The 19,120-nt window shown below is 32.7% G+C and overlaps 1 protein-coding gene across 1 annotated transcript; it reads right to left on the bottom strand.

Annotated features, from left to right (window-relative positions):
• Positions 1-541: 541 nt before the first annotated feature.
• On the bottom strand, positions 542-18,715 carry LOC132738843 (cytosolic phospholipase A2-like). Its single transcript, XM_060726446.1, has 11 exons — positions 17,993-18,715; positions 17,565-17,701; positions 16,920-17,136; positions 16,335-16,449; positions 15,581-15,718; positions 10,027-10,122; positions 9,701-9,922; positions 6,886-6,921; positions 5,201-5,385; positions 3,018-3,204; positions 542-2,352 (listed from the first exon to the last, which is right to left on the bottom strand). Exons 1-11 carry the CDS (start codon positions 18,035-18,037, stop codon positions 2,129-2,131), a joined length of 1,602 nt encoding a protein of 533 aa, XP_060582429.1. The 5' UTR covers positions 18,038-18,715; the 3' UTR covers positions 542-2,128.
• Positions 18,716-19,120: the final 405 nt, after the last annotated feature.

Genomic DNA, 19,120 nt, shown 5'->3' with positions numbered 1-19,120 from the left:
GGTTTGCAATACTTGCTGTTTTGTTCTTTTTTCATGAAGCTGTCTTTCTTTAGAGTGATTGCTAAAAGAATTACTTTATTGTTGTTTTTTCCTTAGATCTATTCTTAAATTATTTTGTAAAAAATGCCCTATTCTGATATTTTGAGTAAATTTAATACAGTAATAGATTTATTCTTCAAAACTCTATTTTCCAAACACGATCACTATTTGAGGTGCAAGGGGTGTCCTAGACCGAGTGGTCGTTGACTTCAAACCACTTGCCCCTCACCACCGTGAGTTCGAATCCAACATGAACTTTGGATTCTTTCATGTGAGGAAGCTATCTAGATAGAACGTTGGTGGTTCTACTCAGTATCCCGTTCGTGCCTGATATAATGCACGGAAAGGCAACGCCATCTTCCTCCGCCATTAAAGCTGGAACGTCGCAATATGCCCTATACTGTGTCGATGTGATGTAAAACCCTATCAAACAAACAATCCAAATTCGACCTGCAGTGATCATTGACAATGTCTTAAATCTTGTAGGGATAAAGAAAAACAATTTGTGAAGTTAATATATTGTTTATTTATTGTAAGACTACTAACGGTGTTTCATTAATTTACTGTAAAAATAAGTGGAATAATATAATTTTTTCTTCGTAACTCTTGGCACATTTGGATTAATTTCTGACATTTTTTTAGCAATATACAAATTGATGTTTATCAAATAACTCCAACAAATAAATCCTGATTTTACACTTACTTCTGAGCATCTTATTACGTATATCAAGAAGAAAAGACGAACAAAATGCCACAAAATGAAAGAAAAATTGTCTGGCTAGAACTTGAAGAGTTTATCTTTGAAATAAAATTTGATTTTTTTAAAAATTTATTTTGATTAAAGGTAATTGGTCTATGTAAGATATTCATTTATTTTATTGTTAAAATGATAAAACCGCAACATTTTGATCAAAATTTTGGCTATCATTGTAGTAAAATGATAATTATGATATACATCTGCTGTAAAAATTAATGGACTTAAATGAATATTTCTTCGCCATTCTTGACAAAATAGGATTTATTTCTGACAATTGTATAAGATATACAGTCACATGTTGATAATTATCAATTACTTCTAGAGATATACTTGTAGTAATATTTTAAGGGATATACAAACACACATAGTTTTACAATCAACTACTATCTAGAGAAATACAAACATACATTATAATAAAGTAATACACACAGCTACTTTCTAGATATATACAATTATACATAGCAATACACCCAGCTACTTGTAGAGATATACAAAGATTCGTATAGATATATAAACATTCATATATTGTTAACCTATGTTTGTATTAGAAAATGAAGGTTTATATTGAAATATAACTGTGGATTGGAATTGTTCGAGTTTTGTGCCGATTGAAGTTTTTATATCTTTTTGTGGGATTTTCCTAATTTAATAGGTTTTTAGTTGCGTGCTTAGATGCCTCACACCTACCTGTGGATTTTTGTTAGAAGTGTTCCAAGTTGAATGCATCTAAGATTCATCATAGTTTTCATTTAATTTTTCATTTTGTTCTCTCAAAATATACACCTCCAACATATATGAAAAGTCTTCGGATCCAATCTTTGAATGCATTCTTATAGTCTATTCATTATAACAGATTTACCAATATTGCACTGTAGACATTTAGTGCGATGACGCGTTGTCATGCAGTAATCTGATATTGGCAAAACCTGTTGCAGGTCTTTGTTTTCGAAAATATATGTTTAGTTTTCGAGGAACTAATCTTTTGTTTGCCTACGGAACAGCAACCTTAAAGGCGGGACAAAATGTTTCGTCAAAATCCTTTAATACACGCAGTACACTACATAGTTGCATTTTAACAGCATCCAAAGGCAAACGCATACTAACACATTTGCATACTTTAATTTTTTCTTAAAGTTATATCTATTTATAGTTTACTAGAATACAAATTATTCCTGAAATTAAAACCTTCCTACTTTAAGCCGTTCCATATCTATCAAAACATTTAGAAAAATTAAGAAAATATTAATTCTAGGACAAAATATGTCAGACATTTTCACATGAGTTTATATAATCGGTCACTCATTTTTTGTCACCTGCACCTGAAACATTCTTTCATAACTCGGAAATTGCTCTGTTTTTACGGTTTTCTACACATTTCTTTATGTTGTTGAAAATCGTATCCTTATAGAGTAGTGTGTTGAATTCCATAAGGCTGGCAAGTCGGTCGAAAGCTTGTGCTGAGTATTTAAATCTAGTTGTTGAATAAGGTTTATCCGGATCGTCAAAAACATCAAATTTACCGAACTGTTTCTCTTCCTCCGTTTCCCTTTTAACGCCTAGAAATCGGATAAAAATCAAGTCATTATTTTTCAATGCATGTGTATTTAATATTTTATGGACAATAGATTGTATAGGCTGTGAGTATGAAAACCAATGAAAAAATGAAACATTAAAAACTCACAGACTAAATTCATTAGGTATATTATATTAATGACAAACTGTGAAAAAGGAAGTGTGTCCAAAAACCTTAGCAGTAGACTACTAAATTTACAATGAAAGAATTTTAATCGATAATACCCGATGACATAACCTGTTTACAGGCACCATGCAAAGCGTGTTTGTTTAGTATTTTTTCTTTTAAAATCATCGCAACTTTTCATGTCAAGTGTTTATTTTCTGATAAAAACACTCTAAAACATTTTTTTTATCATTTCAAGTTCTAAGTCAATAAGCACCATAATGTATTATAAATGTTTGTTCCGACATGCATTTCCATAGAACTGTCTATTTATCAGTATGTATCTAGGCCTTGTATGTACAACATATATAAGTTATCATGGCAGAAGTTTTAGATTATGTTTATGTTAATAATTAACAGGCAACACGAATCTTTTTTTCTGAAAGAGCAGTTTTTTCATCATTCTGTGAAATAGCAACAGTCATACATCATTATCTAGAATGCCATAAGTTCAGATAATAGTGATAAATAAACCCATTTCACCTGGTGATTTAAACGTCCTGAATTTATTGTTGATGAGAATGAAATGCATGACAATCGGACAAGAATGATCATCAGGTTTTTCAAAGACATAACATTCCTTTAAGTCTTCACTACCAATTTCAGGAGTGTTGATGTCAGGGAAGGGTATCTCATGAAGTTTTGCCCACTCAGCGGCTAGTCGTAGTTCCTAAAGGATACAATAAAGCATATAAAATAAAAAAGGAACTGGTTGTTTTAAATGGCCAACTGCTCATACACAATTTATAAGACATACTGTTGATAATATATTTTCCAATTATTTACAAAGTCGTATGAGAAATTTCATTGCAACGTGTTTATAGATAAGGCCATTCATTTGTTGTGACTTAAAAGTGCGTTTCATTTTCTTTGACTTAAGGCCGTTATCACGGGTATGTGTCTTATCATACTTATATAGAAAACGAGCATACAATACAATGTCTTTAATATAAAATAATGAAATTAAGGACGATTCACAAAGTTAAACTTCATACTAACTAGTTGTAGAATAATATTTGTTAGCCTTGTTTTGTTTCGCGAAGCACAACCACAATTTAGGTCACATGGTACCGAAATATGAAAGGTAATTTTGGCTATCGTTGGGTGGCGGGTGTAAAAACCTTAAAGCAACACCAAGGATCAAATCCGCCTCACCTGCTAGAACTAAGAGAAGCATAGACACCAGTTATTTTAACCAGTTTAGTCGCGTCTTATAATTACGCAGAGCAATCAAAATGTGTCAATCCTAAAAGGAAACCCAACAGTCATATGTACAACATTGAATCCTAGCATTAATAAATATCAATACATGTAATATGAAACCAATACCACAATGACAAGATACGTTATATGCTTTAAAGTGTATGAAGCTATGTATTTGCTGTTTGTTGATTATAAAATTGTAAAAGTATTGTTTGTTAATTTTGTGACTAAAATTATTACAGAATACCTAATATAAAAGAAATGTGTCAGTTTATTTAACTAAAAAAGAGTTAGGCAAATGTGAAATCAACGTCAAACCTACTTTAACTAGAACTCCGCGAGTCGGATGTGTGAAAAGTATAGTTGTCACTTAAGCATTTTCTTCTTAAATGTAGGTTATTCATAAACACGGATAAAGGGCAATAACTAACAAATAAGAAGTGCAGAGTACCAGTTCTTGTGCACCGCACTTCTTCATCTCGATGAGACCTATCATCCTATGAAGTTTTATGTCCAAAGCTTTTATAGTTTAGGAGAAATAGCCCGGACAAAAATCAAGTATGGAAATTAATAAAGGGCAATAACTAAAAAATAAGAAGTGCAGAGTACCGGTCCTTGTGCACTGCACTTCTTCCTTATGAGATCAATCATTCTAGGAAGTTTCAAGTAAAAAGCTTTCATTGTTTAGGAAAAATGGCCGGACAAAAATAAAGTATGAAAATCAACAAAGGGCAATAACTCAAAAAATAAGAAAAACAGAGTGCAGGTGCTTGTGCCTTGCACTTTTTCTTAGTGAGATCTATCATCCTATGAAGTTTTAAGCCCATAGCTTTTATAAATCATGATAAATGGCCCGGACAAAAATAAAGTATGAAAATTAACTAAGGGCAATAATTAAAAAGATAAGAAAAGCAGAATACCGGTTCTTATGCACTGCACTTTTTCTTTATGAGATCTATCATTCTATGAAGTTTCAAGTCCATAGCTTTTATAGTTGAAGAGAAATGGCCCGGACAAAATTAAAGTATGAAAATTAACAAAGGGCAATAACTCAAAAATTAAGAAGTGCAGAGTACCGGTCCTTGTGCACTGCACTTCGGGTTATTGAAAGAAGCATGCATACCAAGTTTGAAGTCAATCCGACTTATAGTGACTGAGTTATGCTCCGGACAAGCTTTAGGGGACGCCGACAAAAGTAACCCCTATATGTCGCCTTTTCAAAGGCAACACAAAAACTATGAAATAGAATATATTGTTTTGGAACATTTTAATATGTTACATTCAATGTTCAATTAAATCCGTTCAAGAAACCGCGATAAGGTTATGAAAACAATATATTATTACATAGATATTTTATCAGAGATAGCTTAGTACATTTTGAATATCGCTGAAAAGAGCTAAATTGAATTTAAATTGTTGTTTTAACCATCGAAGAAAATTTCTTGTGATCAAAAATACTGAACTGTAAATGGGTCTGCTTTGTCACTTTCTCTTGCACTGAAATCAAATGACAGGATGAGATCAACCTCACGTTCTGGTCGTAGTATAAGAGGAAACGGCGAATTGAATGCCAGGCCAGCGTCCACTAGATACATCTTCTCCGCATCTGTGGGGTTCATTTCATGCAACTCCTTAAATAGTCCATCAGCTTGAAATGATAAGAAAAGGTGCTGAATCACACCATCTAAAAAAGGGCTGTTCTAAAACGGTTGATAATAGCAATAGAAATGTATCATTTGTATATTGTTTATAAAATATTTTTAAAAAAGAATTCTGAAAAGAGTTCTGATTTAGTAATGAACATTATGTGATTAATCATAATATTTTGTTTTGGAACATTTCATAATCTGGTATATAAATGTATGTTATATTGGTTTAGGTATGTATGATACTAAATGTTGTCAGCATATTTATTTATTGTATTAAAGACTTTCAGTTTCAGACTAAAATAGATAAATACAGAATCCCTAAAGAAAGCCCAACACGGCAATATTGAAAATGTTGCAGGCTCATGGACGGTACTGGAAAGTGCAAGTTACCGTCCACGCCCCCTAGCACCGGCTTAAGCAGAATTCAACATTCAAACATGAAATAGTAAAATTTTGAATTTAGAAACATCCGCAGATGTGTTCATACGGCGGCTATCATGGAACCTTCAATGTGACACTTCCGTGCCATTCCTTTAAAAGCGGCGTATGGTCCCCAAGTAATAAAAAGCGTGTGCCCTAAACGAGAAAACAATGGGCGGAACTAAATAAAATGGAATTTTGAAAGGGGATCAGAGGCTATGAAGCCTGCGTATCACAGATAAGACGTCAAAAGACAAATTTAAAAAGCAGGCAACATATCCTAAGGGTGATTCAACATTATTCAAGTAGGAATATTGGAACCACCCAACTAGAAAATGCCGAAAAGTTGAAACTAAAAGTACCACAAGCACAACAATAATGTCGTGTTGAACGATCTTAATTCACTTTACAGCCCAGTCATTACTTTTTTAAAAGAATAAAGCTATACAGGGAAGTGTGTATCAAGAATAGTATTTGTTTGCGTCGCATAACAAATTATATTCCTTAAGTTCCTGAAATGACCACAGTTCGACTTATAGGAGGCGTACGTGATATCTGTGTTTGTGTAAATTATCGATAACAGAAAATAGCAGTATTTCCTGTTATGTTTTCATATTCGCGTATACCTCTTGCCCCAACACTACAGGGACACATTTTGTGAAAACTTATCTTTGCTGTGTTCATTTGAATATAAAAGCCTATGATGGATGTACTATTTTTGAAATTTTATATAATATTTTCACAGACACAGCTTTACACTCTGAAAAATAAACCATTTCAACACAGCTTTAAAGAGGTTTTCACAAAACTAGCTATTTTCACATATTTCGTATTTTTCGCAGCAAAGTGATTTAAAATTTATTGGAAAAGAAAGAAAATGTCTTTAATAATAAAACAAAAATATACATATTGTATAAAAACATTTAAAAGTAAAGGAGTATGTTTATCTTTCATAACATTTATAACTAGTTATTTTATATTAAGAGAATTTTTTTAGACAAAATCACACACATTCATACAGTTTTTATTCATGTTATATACTTGTCAATACAAATGTTTTGTGTATCTCAATTACTTACTTGATTCAATGGCTGCAAAAAGGTTTCCATCCAATCCTATTAAACAATTATATACAGTGCATTAATTCATTAGGATCCATCTAGTCAAACATTATTCTAGCCATACTTAATTGCAATATTTTAACCAAGTCATACTTTTTCGCAGAATATTGTTTCAATTACACAAAATAACAATTTATTAGTCATTCCAGTCATACTTAATGAAGATATATAGATAATCAGTCTTACCAAATTGCAATGCATATATATTATTCCAGTTATACTTAATCGTAACATATATATGTTATTCAAGTCAGTATATTAATCAAGTCTTTAATCGTAACTTTGATTTAATTTCTAAATTCAATAGTGATTTAAAAACTCTTCTGCGACAAGGGATTAGCCAGCCTGGTTTTTATGGCGATGTGGTTTACAAACTTCGTAAGATTTTGGGTCATGGTAATTTTTCTGCTGTTTTTACTAAAATTATTAAACGTTTTATTAAAAGAGGTTATGACCCTACTATTTTAAGACATACTGCATGTTTAGTGTTCAACCCTTTTACAGTTGGACACTACGCTTTCCTCTTTTGATTGCATCTGACGGACCAAGTGGGAGACTCTATGATGGATAGTTCGTAAAGCCCTTTGGGACTGAATTGTCTTAATGTTCGTCTTCTGCCTTGCTTCGTCGGGCCCTTGTAGGTGATTTTCTTGTTGCTCTGTCTTCTTTAGGACATTGAGTACTTTTGTTATGGTCATTGGGTTTACTTTTATATGTTTCTACATGATCATTTTAGTGTTTTACTTATTTAACCTTTTGTAACCATGACAACTGTTAGAATTTCACTTGGCGGGGATTCATTTTATTTACACTGTCTCGTTTATAGGAACATGGTGGGGCTAAGAGCGAGGTTTGGTGCACCATTAACCGGTTTAAACTCCCCAGCAGTCATTATTATGCTGCTGACCGTTCCAAGGCGGCGCCCCACTGTGTTCCTCAGATGTATGTCTATGTTGTTTCATACTGTTTTGGTGACACTTTTTGCTTGTGTCCCTTGTTGTTTTCTCGTCTACGGTAAGTATCTTCCCCATTGCCTCTAGTTTTTATTTCTTTGATTAACCCCCCCCTTCCCCCGGTCTCCTGTCCCCTTCCCCTTTGTGGGCCTATTATTATTTTCTTTGAATTCCTAATCAGTTACAAATTATTTATCATTTAATGATTAACGTGTCGTTGCCCTGTCCCTTTTATGTTTGGGGTCCGCCTGGGCTCCTTGCCATTGGTTCTTGTTGCTGGGTCATATGGGGGTTGCGTTCATTGAACGCCGCCTTTCCTTGTTGATCTTGTTTTTCATATTTTTTACCAAATTGCAATACTCTTTTCTAGTCATAACAAATCTTGAAACAGAGAAAAAAATTAATTGGCAGCTAAAAAGGTGCATTGTATATACATTTGATTTTGTTATATTTTAGAAACGCGCTAGGAATTATATATTCTTAATAACTGATTTGCATTATACAGACAGACGTCCCTTTGTTTATAAGCAAAGACTATTTATTTAATTTACGGCGCATATGAAGTGATCATCATTTGTAATATGTTCAAGCCCATTGAATTATAATTATGTATGGTCAATACAAAACACAAAGTCAACTTGTAAATTCTTCAACTTTCATTTTGAACGTAAAATTGAACTGTCAACTTAGACAGACATGATTAATTTTGATCATTTCTTGGTTCACAGTCCCAGTCGGACTTAGGTTAGTAATGTCCAAATTTAAGCAGCCATACAATATTCAAAATTAACAATTTGATGTTATGTGATAAACAGTATTGACCCATTTTTGCTTGCTATTAGATTACTGATTCAAATACCTTTCAGATTTAAAGCAACAGTCAGTTGAATTCGTGTAAGCTTGTAGTTTTAGTTTACATTCAATACTATACAAACTGTTTAAAGGTGAATGGGTGTAAGATCTACTACACTATTATTCCTTGTCATATGTTTGGAAACTACATGTTTTTTGTTAAATGAACATTCTATAATTGATTTATGACTATTTTATCTTTTAAAATGCTCATTATTTTCTTCTCTCTTTCTTTTCCAAGCTGCCTGGTTATTTAATATTGTTTGCTAAAACACAAAAAGCCATAAGAATTGGCAATATATAACTGCGTATGTACAGAACATTTTATCATGTGACTTTCTATCTAGAAAAGGATAAACAAAGGACAAGAAACAATGGATTGAGATAGTAATTGTTAGGATGTGACCCGAATATATCGTTTTTTCTAAAATCATTTTAATTGCCTACCAATTATAGGTTCACGAGTCAACACAATGTCCAAAAAGTCAACTGATCATATGCATGCATACCCAGTTTTTTTCTAAAATTTTAATTGATAAAGATGAATATTGGGCATAGATTCCTCACATCCAGTCATTAACGAATTCAAATGCTCAAATAATGCGAAATCTAAATATCGTTTCCTTCCTTATAATGTTAGATGAAAACGTATTGCAAAATTACTACTTCAGTATTATGAAAATGGTGCATATTTCTCCTCAAAACTTATTAATCTAAGGTATATCTATTATAATAGTACCCCTTATTGTACTTAGATGTATTTTAAGTAAATTAAGCTACAATGTTTTTTATATTAATCAAAGCATACCAAACCTTAGTTCTCATTCGAATTTTTCGATAGGTCAAAATAGGCAACAAACCATTATCTATTAATTCTAAATGACTATTAACATGATACAGTGTATCAGTACACGAATGACGCGAATAAAATACTATGGTATTTAGGATATGTACCATGGATGTCTTACTTATTTTTCTAGATGGTCTGTATTTCTGTAGTCGAAGATACCGCATGAAGTTATTCACCATAGCCGCCCTTCCGTGAATATCATTAGTGAACTTATCGACAGAAGGCAGTTTCATAATCCTTTCAGTTATTGGTGGCTTTCCCCCTCGCACGGTAGTTTCAGTAAGCAAATCGTCACGATCATCCCTGCCATGTGATTCGAAGTCATTTTCTACTTCTGATTCTGTTAAGATGGGAAAGAAATTGATATTCTATTTTCTAAAAGCGGATACAACTTAAAATATAAATTAAAGCAGAATAAATGCAATCTAAAAAGTTTTAAAATACCATAAAATTGTCTTTCTTCAGTAACGTTGGCTGGGCCTATCTTGTCAGTTTTAATGAACCTGTGTAACAATGCGCAGTACGCACTACCCCAAATACCTGAAACGGGTTAAAAGTAAACGTACAGTGCACGAACGAAGAGAAGAGAAATTTACGAGTACATAACACAAAGTGCAATAACTTGGCAAAACAATCAACAATCGACATTCAATGTCGAGCTATACAATCAACATTCAGCTCAACATTCGACCTTCGCTTCTTAACAATATAATTCTAAAAACGAATGTTGAGCTAGACAATCAACAATCAGCTAGACATTCAAAATTTCCAATATTGAGCTAGACAAATAACATCAGCAAGAAATTCTTAAATGTCCAATGTTAAGCTAGACAGTATAAATAAGCTCAACATTCAATATTCGTGAGTTTTCAATTTAATTTTAAAACTAAAGTTGAGCTCGACAATCAACAATCAGCTAGACATTCAGAATAAGCAATGTACAGCTAGAAAAAAGGAAAATTCAGCCCAATACCCAATATTCGTCTTTTAACAGACAGAATTCTTTAAAATTCAGCTCAATATATATATACAAGAGGGCCATGATGGCCCTGAGTCGCTCACCAGAAACAACTGCTTTTCAGTGTTGGAAATTATTTTTCAAAAGAAGTTGCTGAAAGGCAAGTCCAGCTCTTTCGGCAAGTTCAACTCAAAACTCAACTTTAACTTGGCCCTCTAGTAATATACTTTCACAACACTGATTATTTTTGGGTTTATTCTTCATAATAAACAATAGGGCCACTAAGATGGCCCTTGATCACTCATCTAACCCATCATTGCATTATTCACAATATAAATTGAAATATTTTGCCCTAATATTTTGGAAAGGCTTTGTTAAAACTAGAAATGTGTCCATAGGACACGGGTGCCCCCACCGCGCCACTGTTCTGTCAATCTTATGACTCTAGGTCAAATATTTTTTGAAAACTAAAAATCTTGTACTAAGTAAAGGGCAAAACTAAATATGCTGAGCAACCTTCCCATAAGGTTTAATGACTCTTTGTCAAATCCTTTTTGAGATACATGCGACACAAATTGAAAATTGCAAAAATTTCTAAGTCAAGGGCAATAACTCTAAAAATACTAAATAAATCCCGACGAAAATATCCAGGTGCAGAACTACACATGCTGATTAATATTCCTGTAAAGTTTCATGACTCTATGTTAAATACTTTTTGAGTTACATGCGACACAAGTTGAAAATTGCAAAAATTTTCTAAGTCAAGAGCAATTATATAAACTCTAAAAATGCTAAATAAATCCAGACGAAAATACCCAGGAGCACAACTTAACATGCTGATCAACATTCCTATAAAGTTTCATGACTCTATGTTAAATATTTTTTGAGTTACATGCGACACAAGTTGAAAATTGCAAAATTTTATTAAGTCAAGGGCAGTAACTCTAAAAATACAATATAGATCCACACAAAAATATCCAGGTGCACAACTACACATGCTGATCAACATTCCTGTAAAGTTTCATGACTCTAGGTCAAATACTTTTTGAGTTACATGCGACACAAGTTTAAAATTGCAAAAGTTTACTAAGTCAAGGGCAATAACTCTAAAAATACTAAATAAATCCAGATGAAAATACCCAGGTACACAACTACACAAGCTGATCAACATTCCTGTAAAGTTTCATGACTCTATGTCAAATACTTTTTGAGTTACATGCGACACAAGTTTAAAATTGCAAAATTTTACTAAGTCAAGGGCAATAACTCTAAAAATACTAAAAATATTCAGACGAAAATACCCAGGTGCACAACTACACATGCTGATCAACATTCCTGTAAAGTTTCATGACTCTAGGTCAAATACTTTTTGAGTTACATGCGACACAAAAGAGAACGGACGGACGGACGAACGGACGGATGGACGGAAGGTCTCACAGGACAGTAATTATGTGGCTACTCTATTGTTCTCTCTATTGTTCTTTTTAGCCACCCAAACGAAAATAGCCCACATAAAAGCATTGCGGAATGAATGACATCAAAGAGAAAGAACAGTTACCTATTGTCCCTCTAGCCACATAATTACTCTCCTGTGAGTGCGGAAGACGGACGGACGGACAAGGGTAAATCTAAATGCCCGCCACTAAAGTGGGGGCACAAATATGTATGTTGCAAGTGTGTTCCTATGAGAATATGTAGAATAAATACAGAATAAATAACCACTAGAGCAGGATTGATTTTGGCTGGACAATTTTTTTAATAAGTTTTTTTTAAATGAAAACACAAAATGTCACATGCAAAACATGTAAGGTGTAGATGTTTGAAGTTTACAGTCTGGGACAACAAATTTTTTATACATTCTGTATGGTTACATAACTGTACATCAAAAAAAGACAATAGGTCAAACATTGTAAGAAATATGAAAAGTGGGCCAGTTGATATCAAAATTCAATTCAGCATCAGAAATTACACCCCTAGTTAAAATTTTAAGTCTGTATGTCATAAAACACAAGAATGAAGGTCAAATTATATCAAAAATATCAAAAGTAGGTCAGTTGATATCAAAATTCATTACGGCATCAGAATTTACAAACCTGGTCCAAATTTAAAATCTGAATGTCAAAATACAAGAAAGTAGGTCAGCTGGTATCAAAATTGAGTTCAACATCAAAATTTACACAAATTACACTCCTGGTCCAAATTTCAAGTCTGTACATAAAAGACAAAGAAAGTAGGTAAAGCGATATCAAATATATCAAAAGTAGGCCAGTTCATATCAAAATTCATATCAATTCAGGATCAGAAATTAAACCCATTCAGTAGTCAGAAGTTATCTAATAATTCGTTTCGCATCAGAATTTACAAACCTGGTCCAAATTTCAAGTCTCTATACATCATTCCAAAATCCAAGTCTCTGTACATCAAAAACAAGAAAGTATGTACACTGGTTTCATAAATATCAACAAGAGCTGTCGGTAGGACAGAAACGCTCGACTATTCTTAGTGCTTGAAAGTAAAAAAAGCCTTGAATAAAAGGTAAAATTTTCTAAGTAAAAAAGAAAGGCAACATTTTTCTTTAAATCCATATTACAGTTATAGGCCTTGGAGAGAATCCTATTATGCTCTCAAAGAAGAGTATAAAATTTTAACATGTTTCGAAGCCTTTATAATGTCAATGAACTTAGAAAATATTTGAGGTATTACAAAATCTTTTACGTAAATTATAAGTGGAAAAAGGGACATAATTCTGTCAAAATGCTTGATAGAGTTACCTCCTCCTGTCTTCAAGTTGGGGTCATGATGGTGAACAAGTGTGCAAAGTTTCAAAGCCATATGTCAATGGACTTTGAAAATATTTGAGGTATTACAAAAACTTTAACATAAATTCTAAGTCGAAAAAGGGGCATAATTCTGTCAAAATGCTTGATAGAATTACCTTCTCTTGTCTACAGGTTGAGGTCATGATGGTGAACAAGTGTGCAGAGTTTCAAAGCCATATGTCAATGGACTCTGAAAATATTTGAACTATTACAAAAACTTTAACGTAAATTCTAAGTCGAAAAAGGGGCATAATTCTGTCAAAATGCTTGATAGAGTTACCTCCTTCTGCTTACAGGTTGAGGTCATGATGGTGAACAAGTGTGCAAAATTTCAAAGCCATATGTCAATAGACTCTGAAAATATTTGAACTATTACAAAAACCTTAACGTAAATTCTAAGTCGAAAAAGGGACATAATTCTGTCAAAATGCTTGATAGAGTTACCTCTTCCTGTCTACAGGTTGAGGTCATGATGTTGAACAAGTGTGCAAAGTTTCAAAGCCATGTGTCAATGTACTTTGAAATTATTTGAGGTGTTACAAAAACTTTAACGTAAATTCTAAGTCGAAAAGGGGGCATAATTCTGTCAAAATGCTTGATAGAGTTACCTCCTCCTGTCTACAGGTTGAGGTCATGATGGTGAACAAGTGTGCAAAGTTTCAAAGCCATATGTCAATGGACTCTGAAAATATTTGAACTATTACAAAAACTTTAACATAAGTAGTTACGCCGACGCGGACGTCAACGCCGACGCCGACGCTCGGTGACTACAATAGCTCTACTTATTCTTATCGCATAGTCGAGCTAAAAACAGTTCCACTGATACCAAAATTCAATTTTTCACTTGAAACTCAGGTTCAAAAGTCTGTCCCAAAATTTATTAAAATGTGCTTTTCCCAAGTTTAAAACCAATTCAACAAAAAAAAATACAATTTTTAACAAAATTCAATAAAAAAAACTCATCTTTGTTAAAAAGGTACTGGAGAAACAAATTTAATGTTTCTTTAGGCCTAATTTTTTTCCTGGTTAATGACCTACAACTGACCTTATGCAATATGATGTCCGAATTCTAGAGCTGTGAGATATTTACACATCATAAACAGGTCATGACTGTGAGATATTTACACATCATAAACAGGTCATGACATTAAATTTGAGCATAGAATATCTTTAAACTATAATCTTAAGAAATGCCATGACTTGGGGAACTTAAGACTACCTAAGAATGCTACAGACAAAGTTTGGTGATCATCCATCAAATATTTCAGTAGGAAATGATGTTCAAAGGTTTACTATATTTAGCTTTAGTGGCCCCTTTAAGGGGCCAATCAAATTAATATGATCAAACTTGATAAAACACTACCTAAGAATGCTACAGACAAAATTTGGTGACCATCCATCCATTACTTCTGTACAAAGAGACATTTAAAGGTATTTCTATTTTTAGATTAAGCTGCCCCTAAAAGGGGCCAATCAAAATAATATTAGCAAACTTGATAAAAGGCTACCTGAGAATGCTACAGACAAAGTGTGGTGATCATCCATCAAATAGTTCTGTAGAAATAGACGTTTAAAAGTTTTTTCTATTTTTAGCTTTAGCGGCCCCTTAAAGGGGCCAATCAAATTCATATGAGCAACATTGATAAAACACTACCCAAAAATGTTTCAGAAAAAGTTTAGTGATCATCCATCCATTAGTTCTGTAGAAGAAGATGTTTTAAGGTTTTTCTATTTTTAGCTCTAGAGATCCCTAAAAGGGGCCAATCAATATAATATGATCAAACTTGATAAAAGACTACCCAAGAATGCTACAGACAAAGTTTAGTGATCATCCATCAATTAGTTCTGTAGAAGAAGATGTTTTAATTTGAAGTAAATCTGCTTAGTAGTTACAGAGAAGAAGACGATTGTTGACGCATGACGACGGAAGACGGACGCCGGAGCATCCCCCTTTGATACTAATAGCTCATCCTGAGCCTTCGGCTCTGGTGAGCTAATAAAGGTAAACAAACCTTAGATGAGTCTTTTTAAAGAACAGAAATTTGTGTTATAGTCAACATTTGCCGGACATTTGTTAAATTTATAAAGTATGTAAATTACATAAATAAACTTATTGCTTTTCCTTTCAGCTTTTGGTAACGTAAAATTAAGAATGTAAATATTTTATGCAATGAACATATACAGAAGCGATGTTAAAAATAAAATATTTCCATTACTTTACCTAGAAGATAATGCAGTTTCATTTCGTCATTTCCTTTTAGTACGCGGCCTGAAAAGAATTCACTTCCGAACAACTTTGGTTGCAAAAAGGTCCCATACTTAGGCATGCCTATCGCAAAGGGGCTAAATTCAATCCACTCTGGAAAGTTAATTCAATATATTAATAAACAATTTCAGATTTCTTTTATGAACAATAGTGAATGAGTAAAGATACATTTTACATTTATTATAAAAAGGAGATTTATTTTATAAGTTAAATGGTCGAGTCAAAATTGCTGACCGTAATAAAAGCCAAACAACCTTATTCCACAAAAATGTCTTATACTTTTGGGGTTAAATCATACTTTGGTAAAAAAAACTTGATTGTTCTGCAATACAATTCACGTCTAGAAAAGTTGATAGTTGACTGACAAAAAATATAGATAAAGAATTAGAAAAAGACAACAATTGTTTAAAGTGACAAAGGGTATTTAGACAAGGTGTGAGTCAAAATAACTTTAAATTTTTCCATAATTCCTTTAATTGTATGATTAACATCACATGAACGATGAAGGAAAGTTATGTAATTTTTTTATCGGAATTTACCTAAAGCGTTTAAGTCATAAAAAGAATGGGATAGACATAATCATATTCAAAACGGATTTATCTTTATCCTATGAATTGTTGGTCAATCGCCATCATAACAGGAATTTCTTTTCAGATATATAACAATTCAAAAAGAATGTCCCTTTTAAAGCAAGGAAATATATATATACCATGAAATACTTTTGCTGAAGTCTTTCTTTTCACATTCAAAGCTGCATATAAAGGCAATGGAGCTGATCCATGGCTCACTTTTCCTTGTTGGCTTGTCAATGTTGAATTCATCCTCTAGTTGTTTTTTATTTAGGGATAAGACAACAAGAAAAATAAATTAATAATAATAAATTGCTGGAAATATACAATGAATTAAAGACATCATTAAAATTAAACATTCATATAATGCGGTGAGGGAGATAAAATGAATAGAAGCAACGGTAAAGATTGAGCAAAATTTTGCAACTGTTAGATCCCGTCTCTGACATTTTATTTTAAATATTATTTAACCACAAACATTAACAGTGTTCTGTCGCTAACAAACTTACTGTGGTGAATTGTTATTGTATTCAATAATCTAATAATTAGAAATGAACAGGTCAGAGATCTATGCATTAATATCGTCTCTCTGAAGTGCTACGTAACGTCTTATAAAGCAAACTACGCATGTGTCATCAAAACTTGAAAAAGTTACACTATGTTTTGATCAATATTTTGCCTTAACAAGTAGCCCTATTGCTTGTAGAACTAAAGTAGTTTTTTACCTCTTTCAGAAGTTTTTCACCGATAAAACGTCCATATATATCAGTGAAGGAGTATGTCGGACTTGTTATAGAATCTCTACCCACGCGGAACCAAAACAAGGGATCAAAAAGTTTCAACTTCGCACTGGACATAATGCATTCACGTAACTCTGAACGAAGGTCTATAGCAGACTTCTTTTGCGGCCAATCAGGATGGGAATACAAAGTTGAAAGGTACCTATGTATTTAAATAACTATGTTGCTATTAACACACATTTTATAGCCATGTATATTTGCATTGCCGTATATTCACAATTATAATCGTGAATTTAATTTTTAAGTATCATTTCAAAGTATTAAATGGTAATTTTGTTTTGAAAGAAAAAGAGTTATTCTCCTCAGGTGTCAGTTTGTGCCTGAAATAATGCAAGTAAGGGCAGCTTGGGTCTTCCCTCATCAATACAGCTGGATATTCACTGGAAGACCTACATGGTGATTGTGCGACGTAAAACATAACCAATAAGGTTTTATAAAACATGCAATCGAGCTTTTCGTCATGGACTCCTGTGTGCAATACAAGATGATTAAGAAAATACAGCCTGTGCTATTGTTCTATTATAATACAGAGACAGATTAAAGTTTTGGAGAAAAAAAAAGATATCTTACCAAGCCGACCCAGAGAGACCTACGTTATACATAACCATATCTGCTATTCTAGAGTCCACCAGGGCGGACATGGCACCAGAAAATGCTGTCATAGCACGAAATCCACCACCAGATCCCATTACTGCTATTCTTGGAACCTGTCGGTGTAAACAATATTAAACTTGAACAATCACTTAGATTAAAAAAGAACCATAAACGTCATTGCGACATTGGAAAATCACAAAAAATCAATTGAACTCATTGTACAACCATATTATAAATATGAAGTAATTTCAAGGAGGTATGTTTTACAAACTATTTTATAAAGTTTTGGTTACGATAAGAATTATTTAAAAAAAATTTGTTTCTAAGCATCACAGATAGAACCTTGGCATTCAATAGACAGTAGTCTCTCTACAATAAACTAATATGCATTATAGTTTAAGTACCAAATTCTTTGCAGCTGGGACATTGTCTTTTAGTACTTCCTTCATCGTATTCAAACAATTGGTTAGCCTTTTGTCAATATAATCCTTTTCTTCATCACAAAGACTATGTCTGAGCAACAATTTTGTTCCTAAAGAGCTTCATAAACACACAAAAAAGTAAATTAATTATTGAAGAACTGACAAGTACAAACTAGGATTTAGACAACTTGTCGGAGCATTTGACATTCAGTATGATGTATCCAAGTTTCTTATAAAGAATACATTAATTATAAGGAATACTGTCTTATAAACAACCAAATTTTAACAAACATAACCTTACAGCGAACAGTTGAAACGCACGACGTTTTGTAAGATACCAGCAGTATTGTTATTAATACAGGAAGCAGATATATTCCTAATAACCAAATAAACGCTAAATTCGAGTTCGTGTTTTTAAGTGAAGACCATTGCAACTAGCTTTTAACAATCTTTTAATATGACCATGAAAGCTGGCACAAGTTCTTTTCAATGTAATTTAACAATATTCCAAGACTGTTGATTTTCAACGTAAAATTTAACTACAGCAGTTTTGTTCCTGACCAGCTTCTGCATCGTCAAGCATTTGCAAACAATTCCGCCAGTCTGATCGGGTTCTAATTTGATGAATTTTAAGCTTTTTGGTACTGAAATCCTTTAAAGATGGAATGTACAGTTCCAAATTAAAACAGTTCATACCAACAGACACAGACATTCCGTTAGCCAGCTAGATAGCTTCCTGACATAAAAATGTCTCTGTCGGAATTATTCTTGCCGTGAAACTACCTAGTATGTCACTTATTTATAAAATATTTCAAAAATAAGTCAAACATTTTTTTACCGAATCATATTTAATTCGTATGTGGCATATAAAAATGCTGCTTTATTACTGGTTCGGCAACACTTCCGTGTCATATCATTTATAATTAAATTATGGAAAAGAAAAGATTTTTAAGGGACATGATACATAATTCAATCTAAAACAATGTCAAAGCAATTTTAAAATTAATTCAATCAAATCCTTAAAGATTTATATTGGAAAGAATTAGGCAAGCACGTGTTCTCTTTAATGGATGAATGTGCTGCTGTAAGAATTAAAAAATAAAAATCATT

This window comes from Ruditapes philippinarum, unplaced genomic scaffold (assembly GCF_026571515.1).
Source record: "Ruditapes philippinarum isolate M1 unplaced genomic scaffold, ASM2657151v2 ctg14688_1_1_1_1, whole genome shotgun sequence".
NCBI classification, from domain to species: Eukaryota; Metazoa; Mollusca; class Bivalvia; order Venerida; family Veneridae; genus Ruditapes; species Ruditapes philippinarum.
This window is presented reverse-complemented; position numbering and strand designations above follow the sequence as displayed.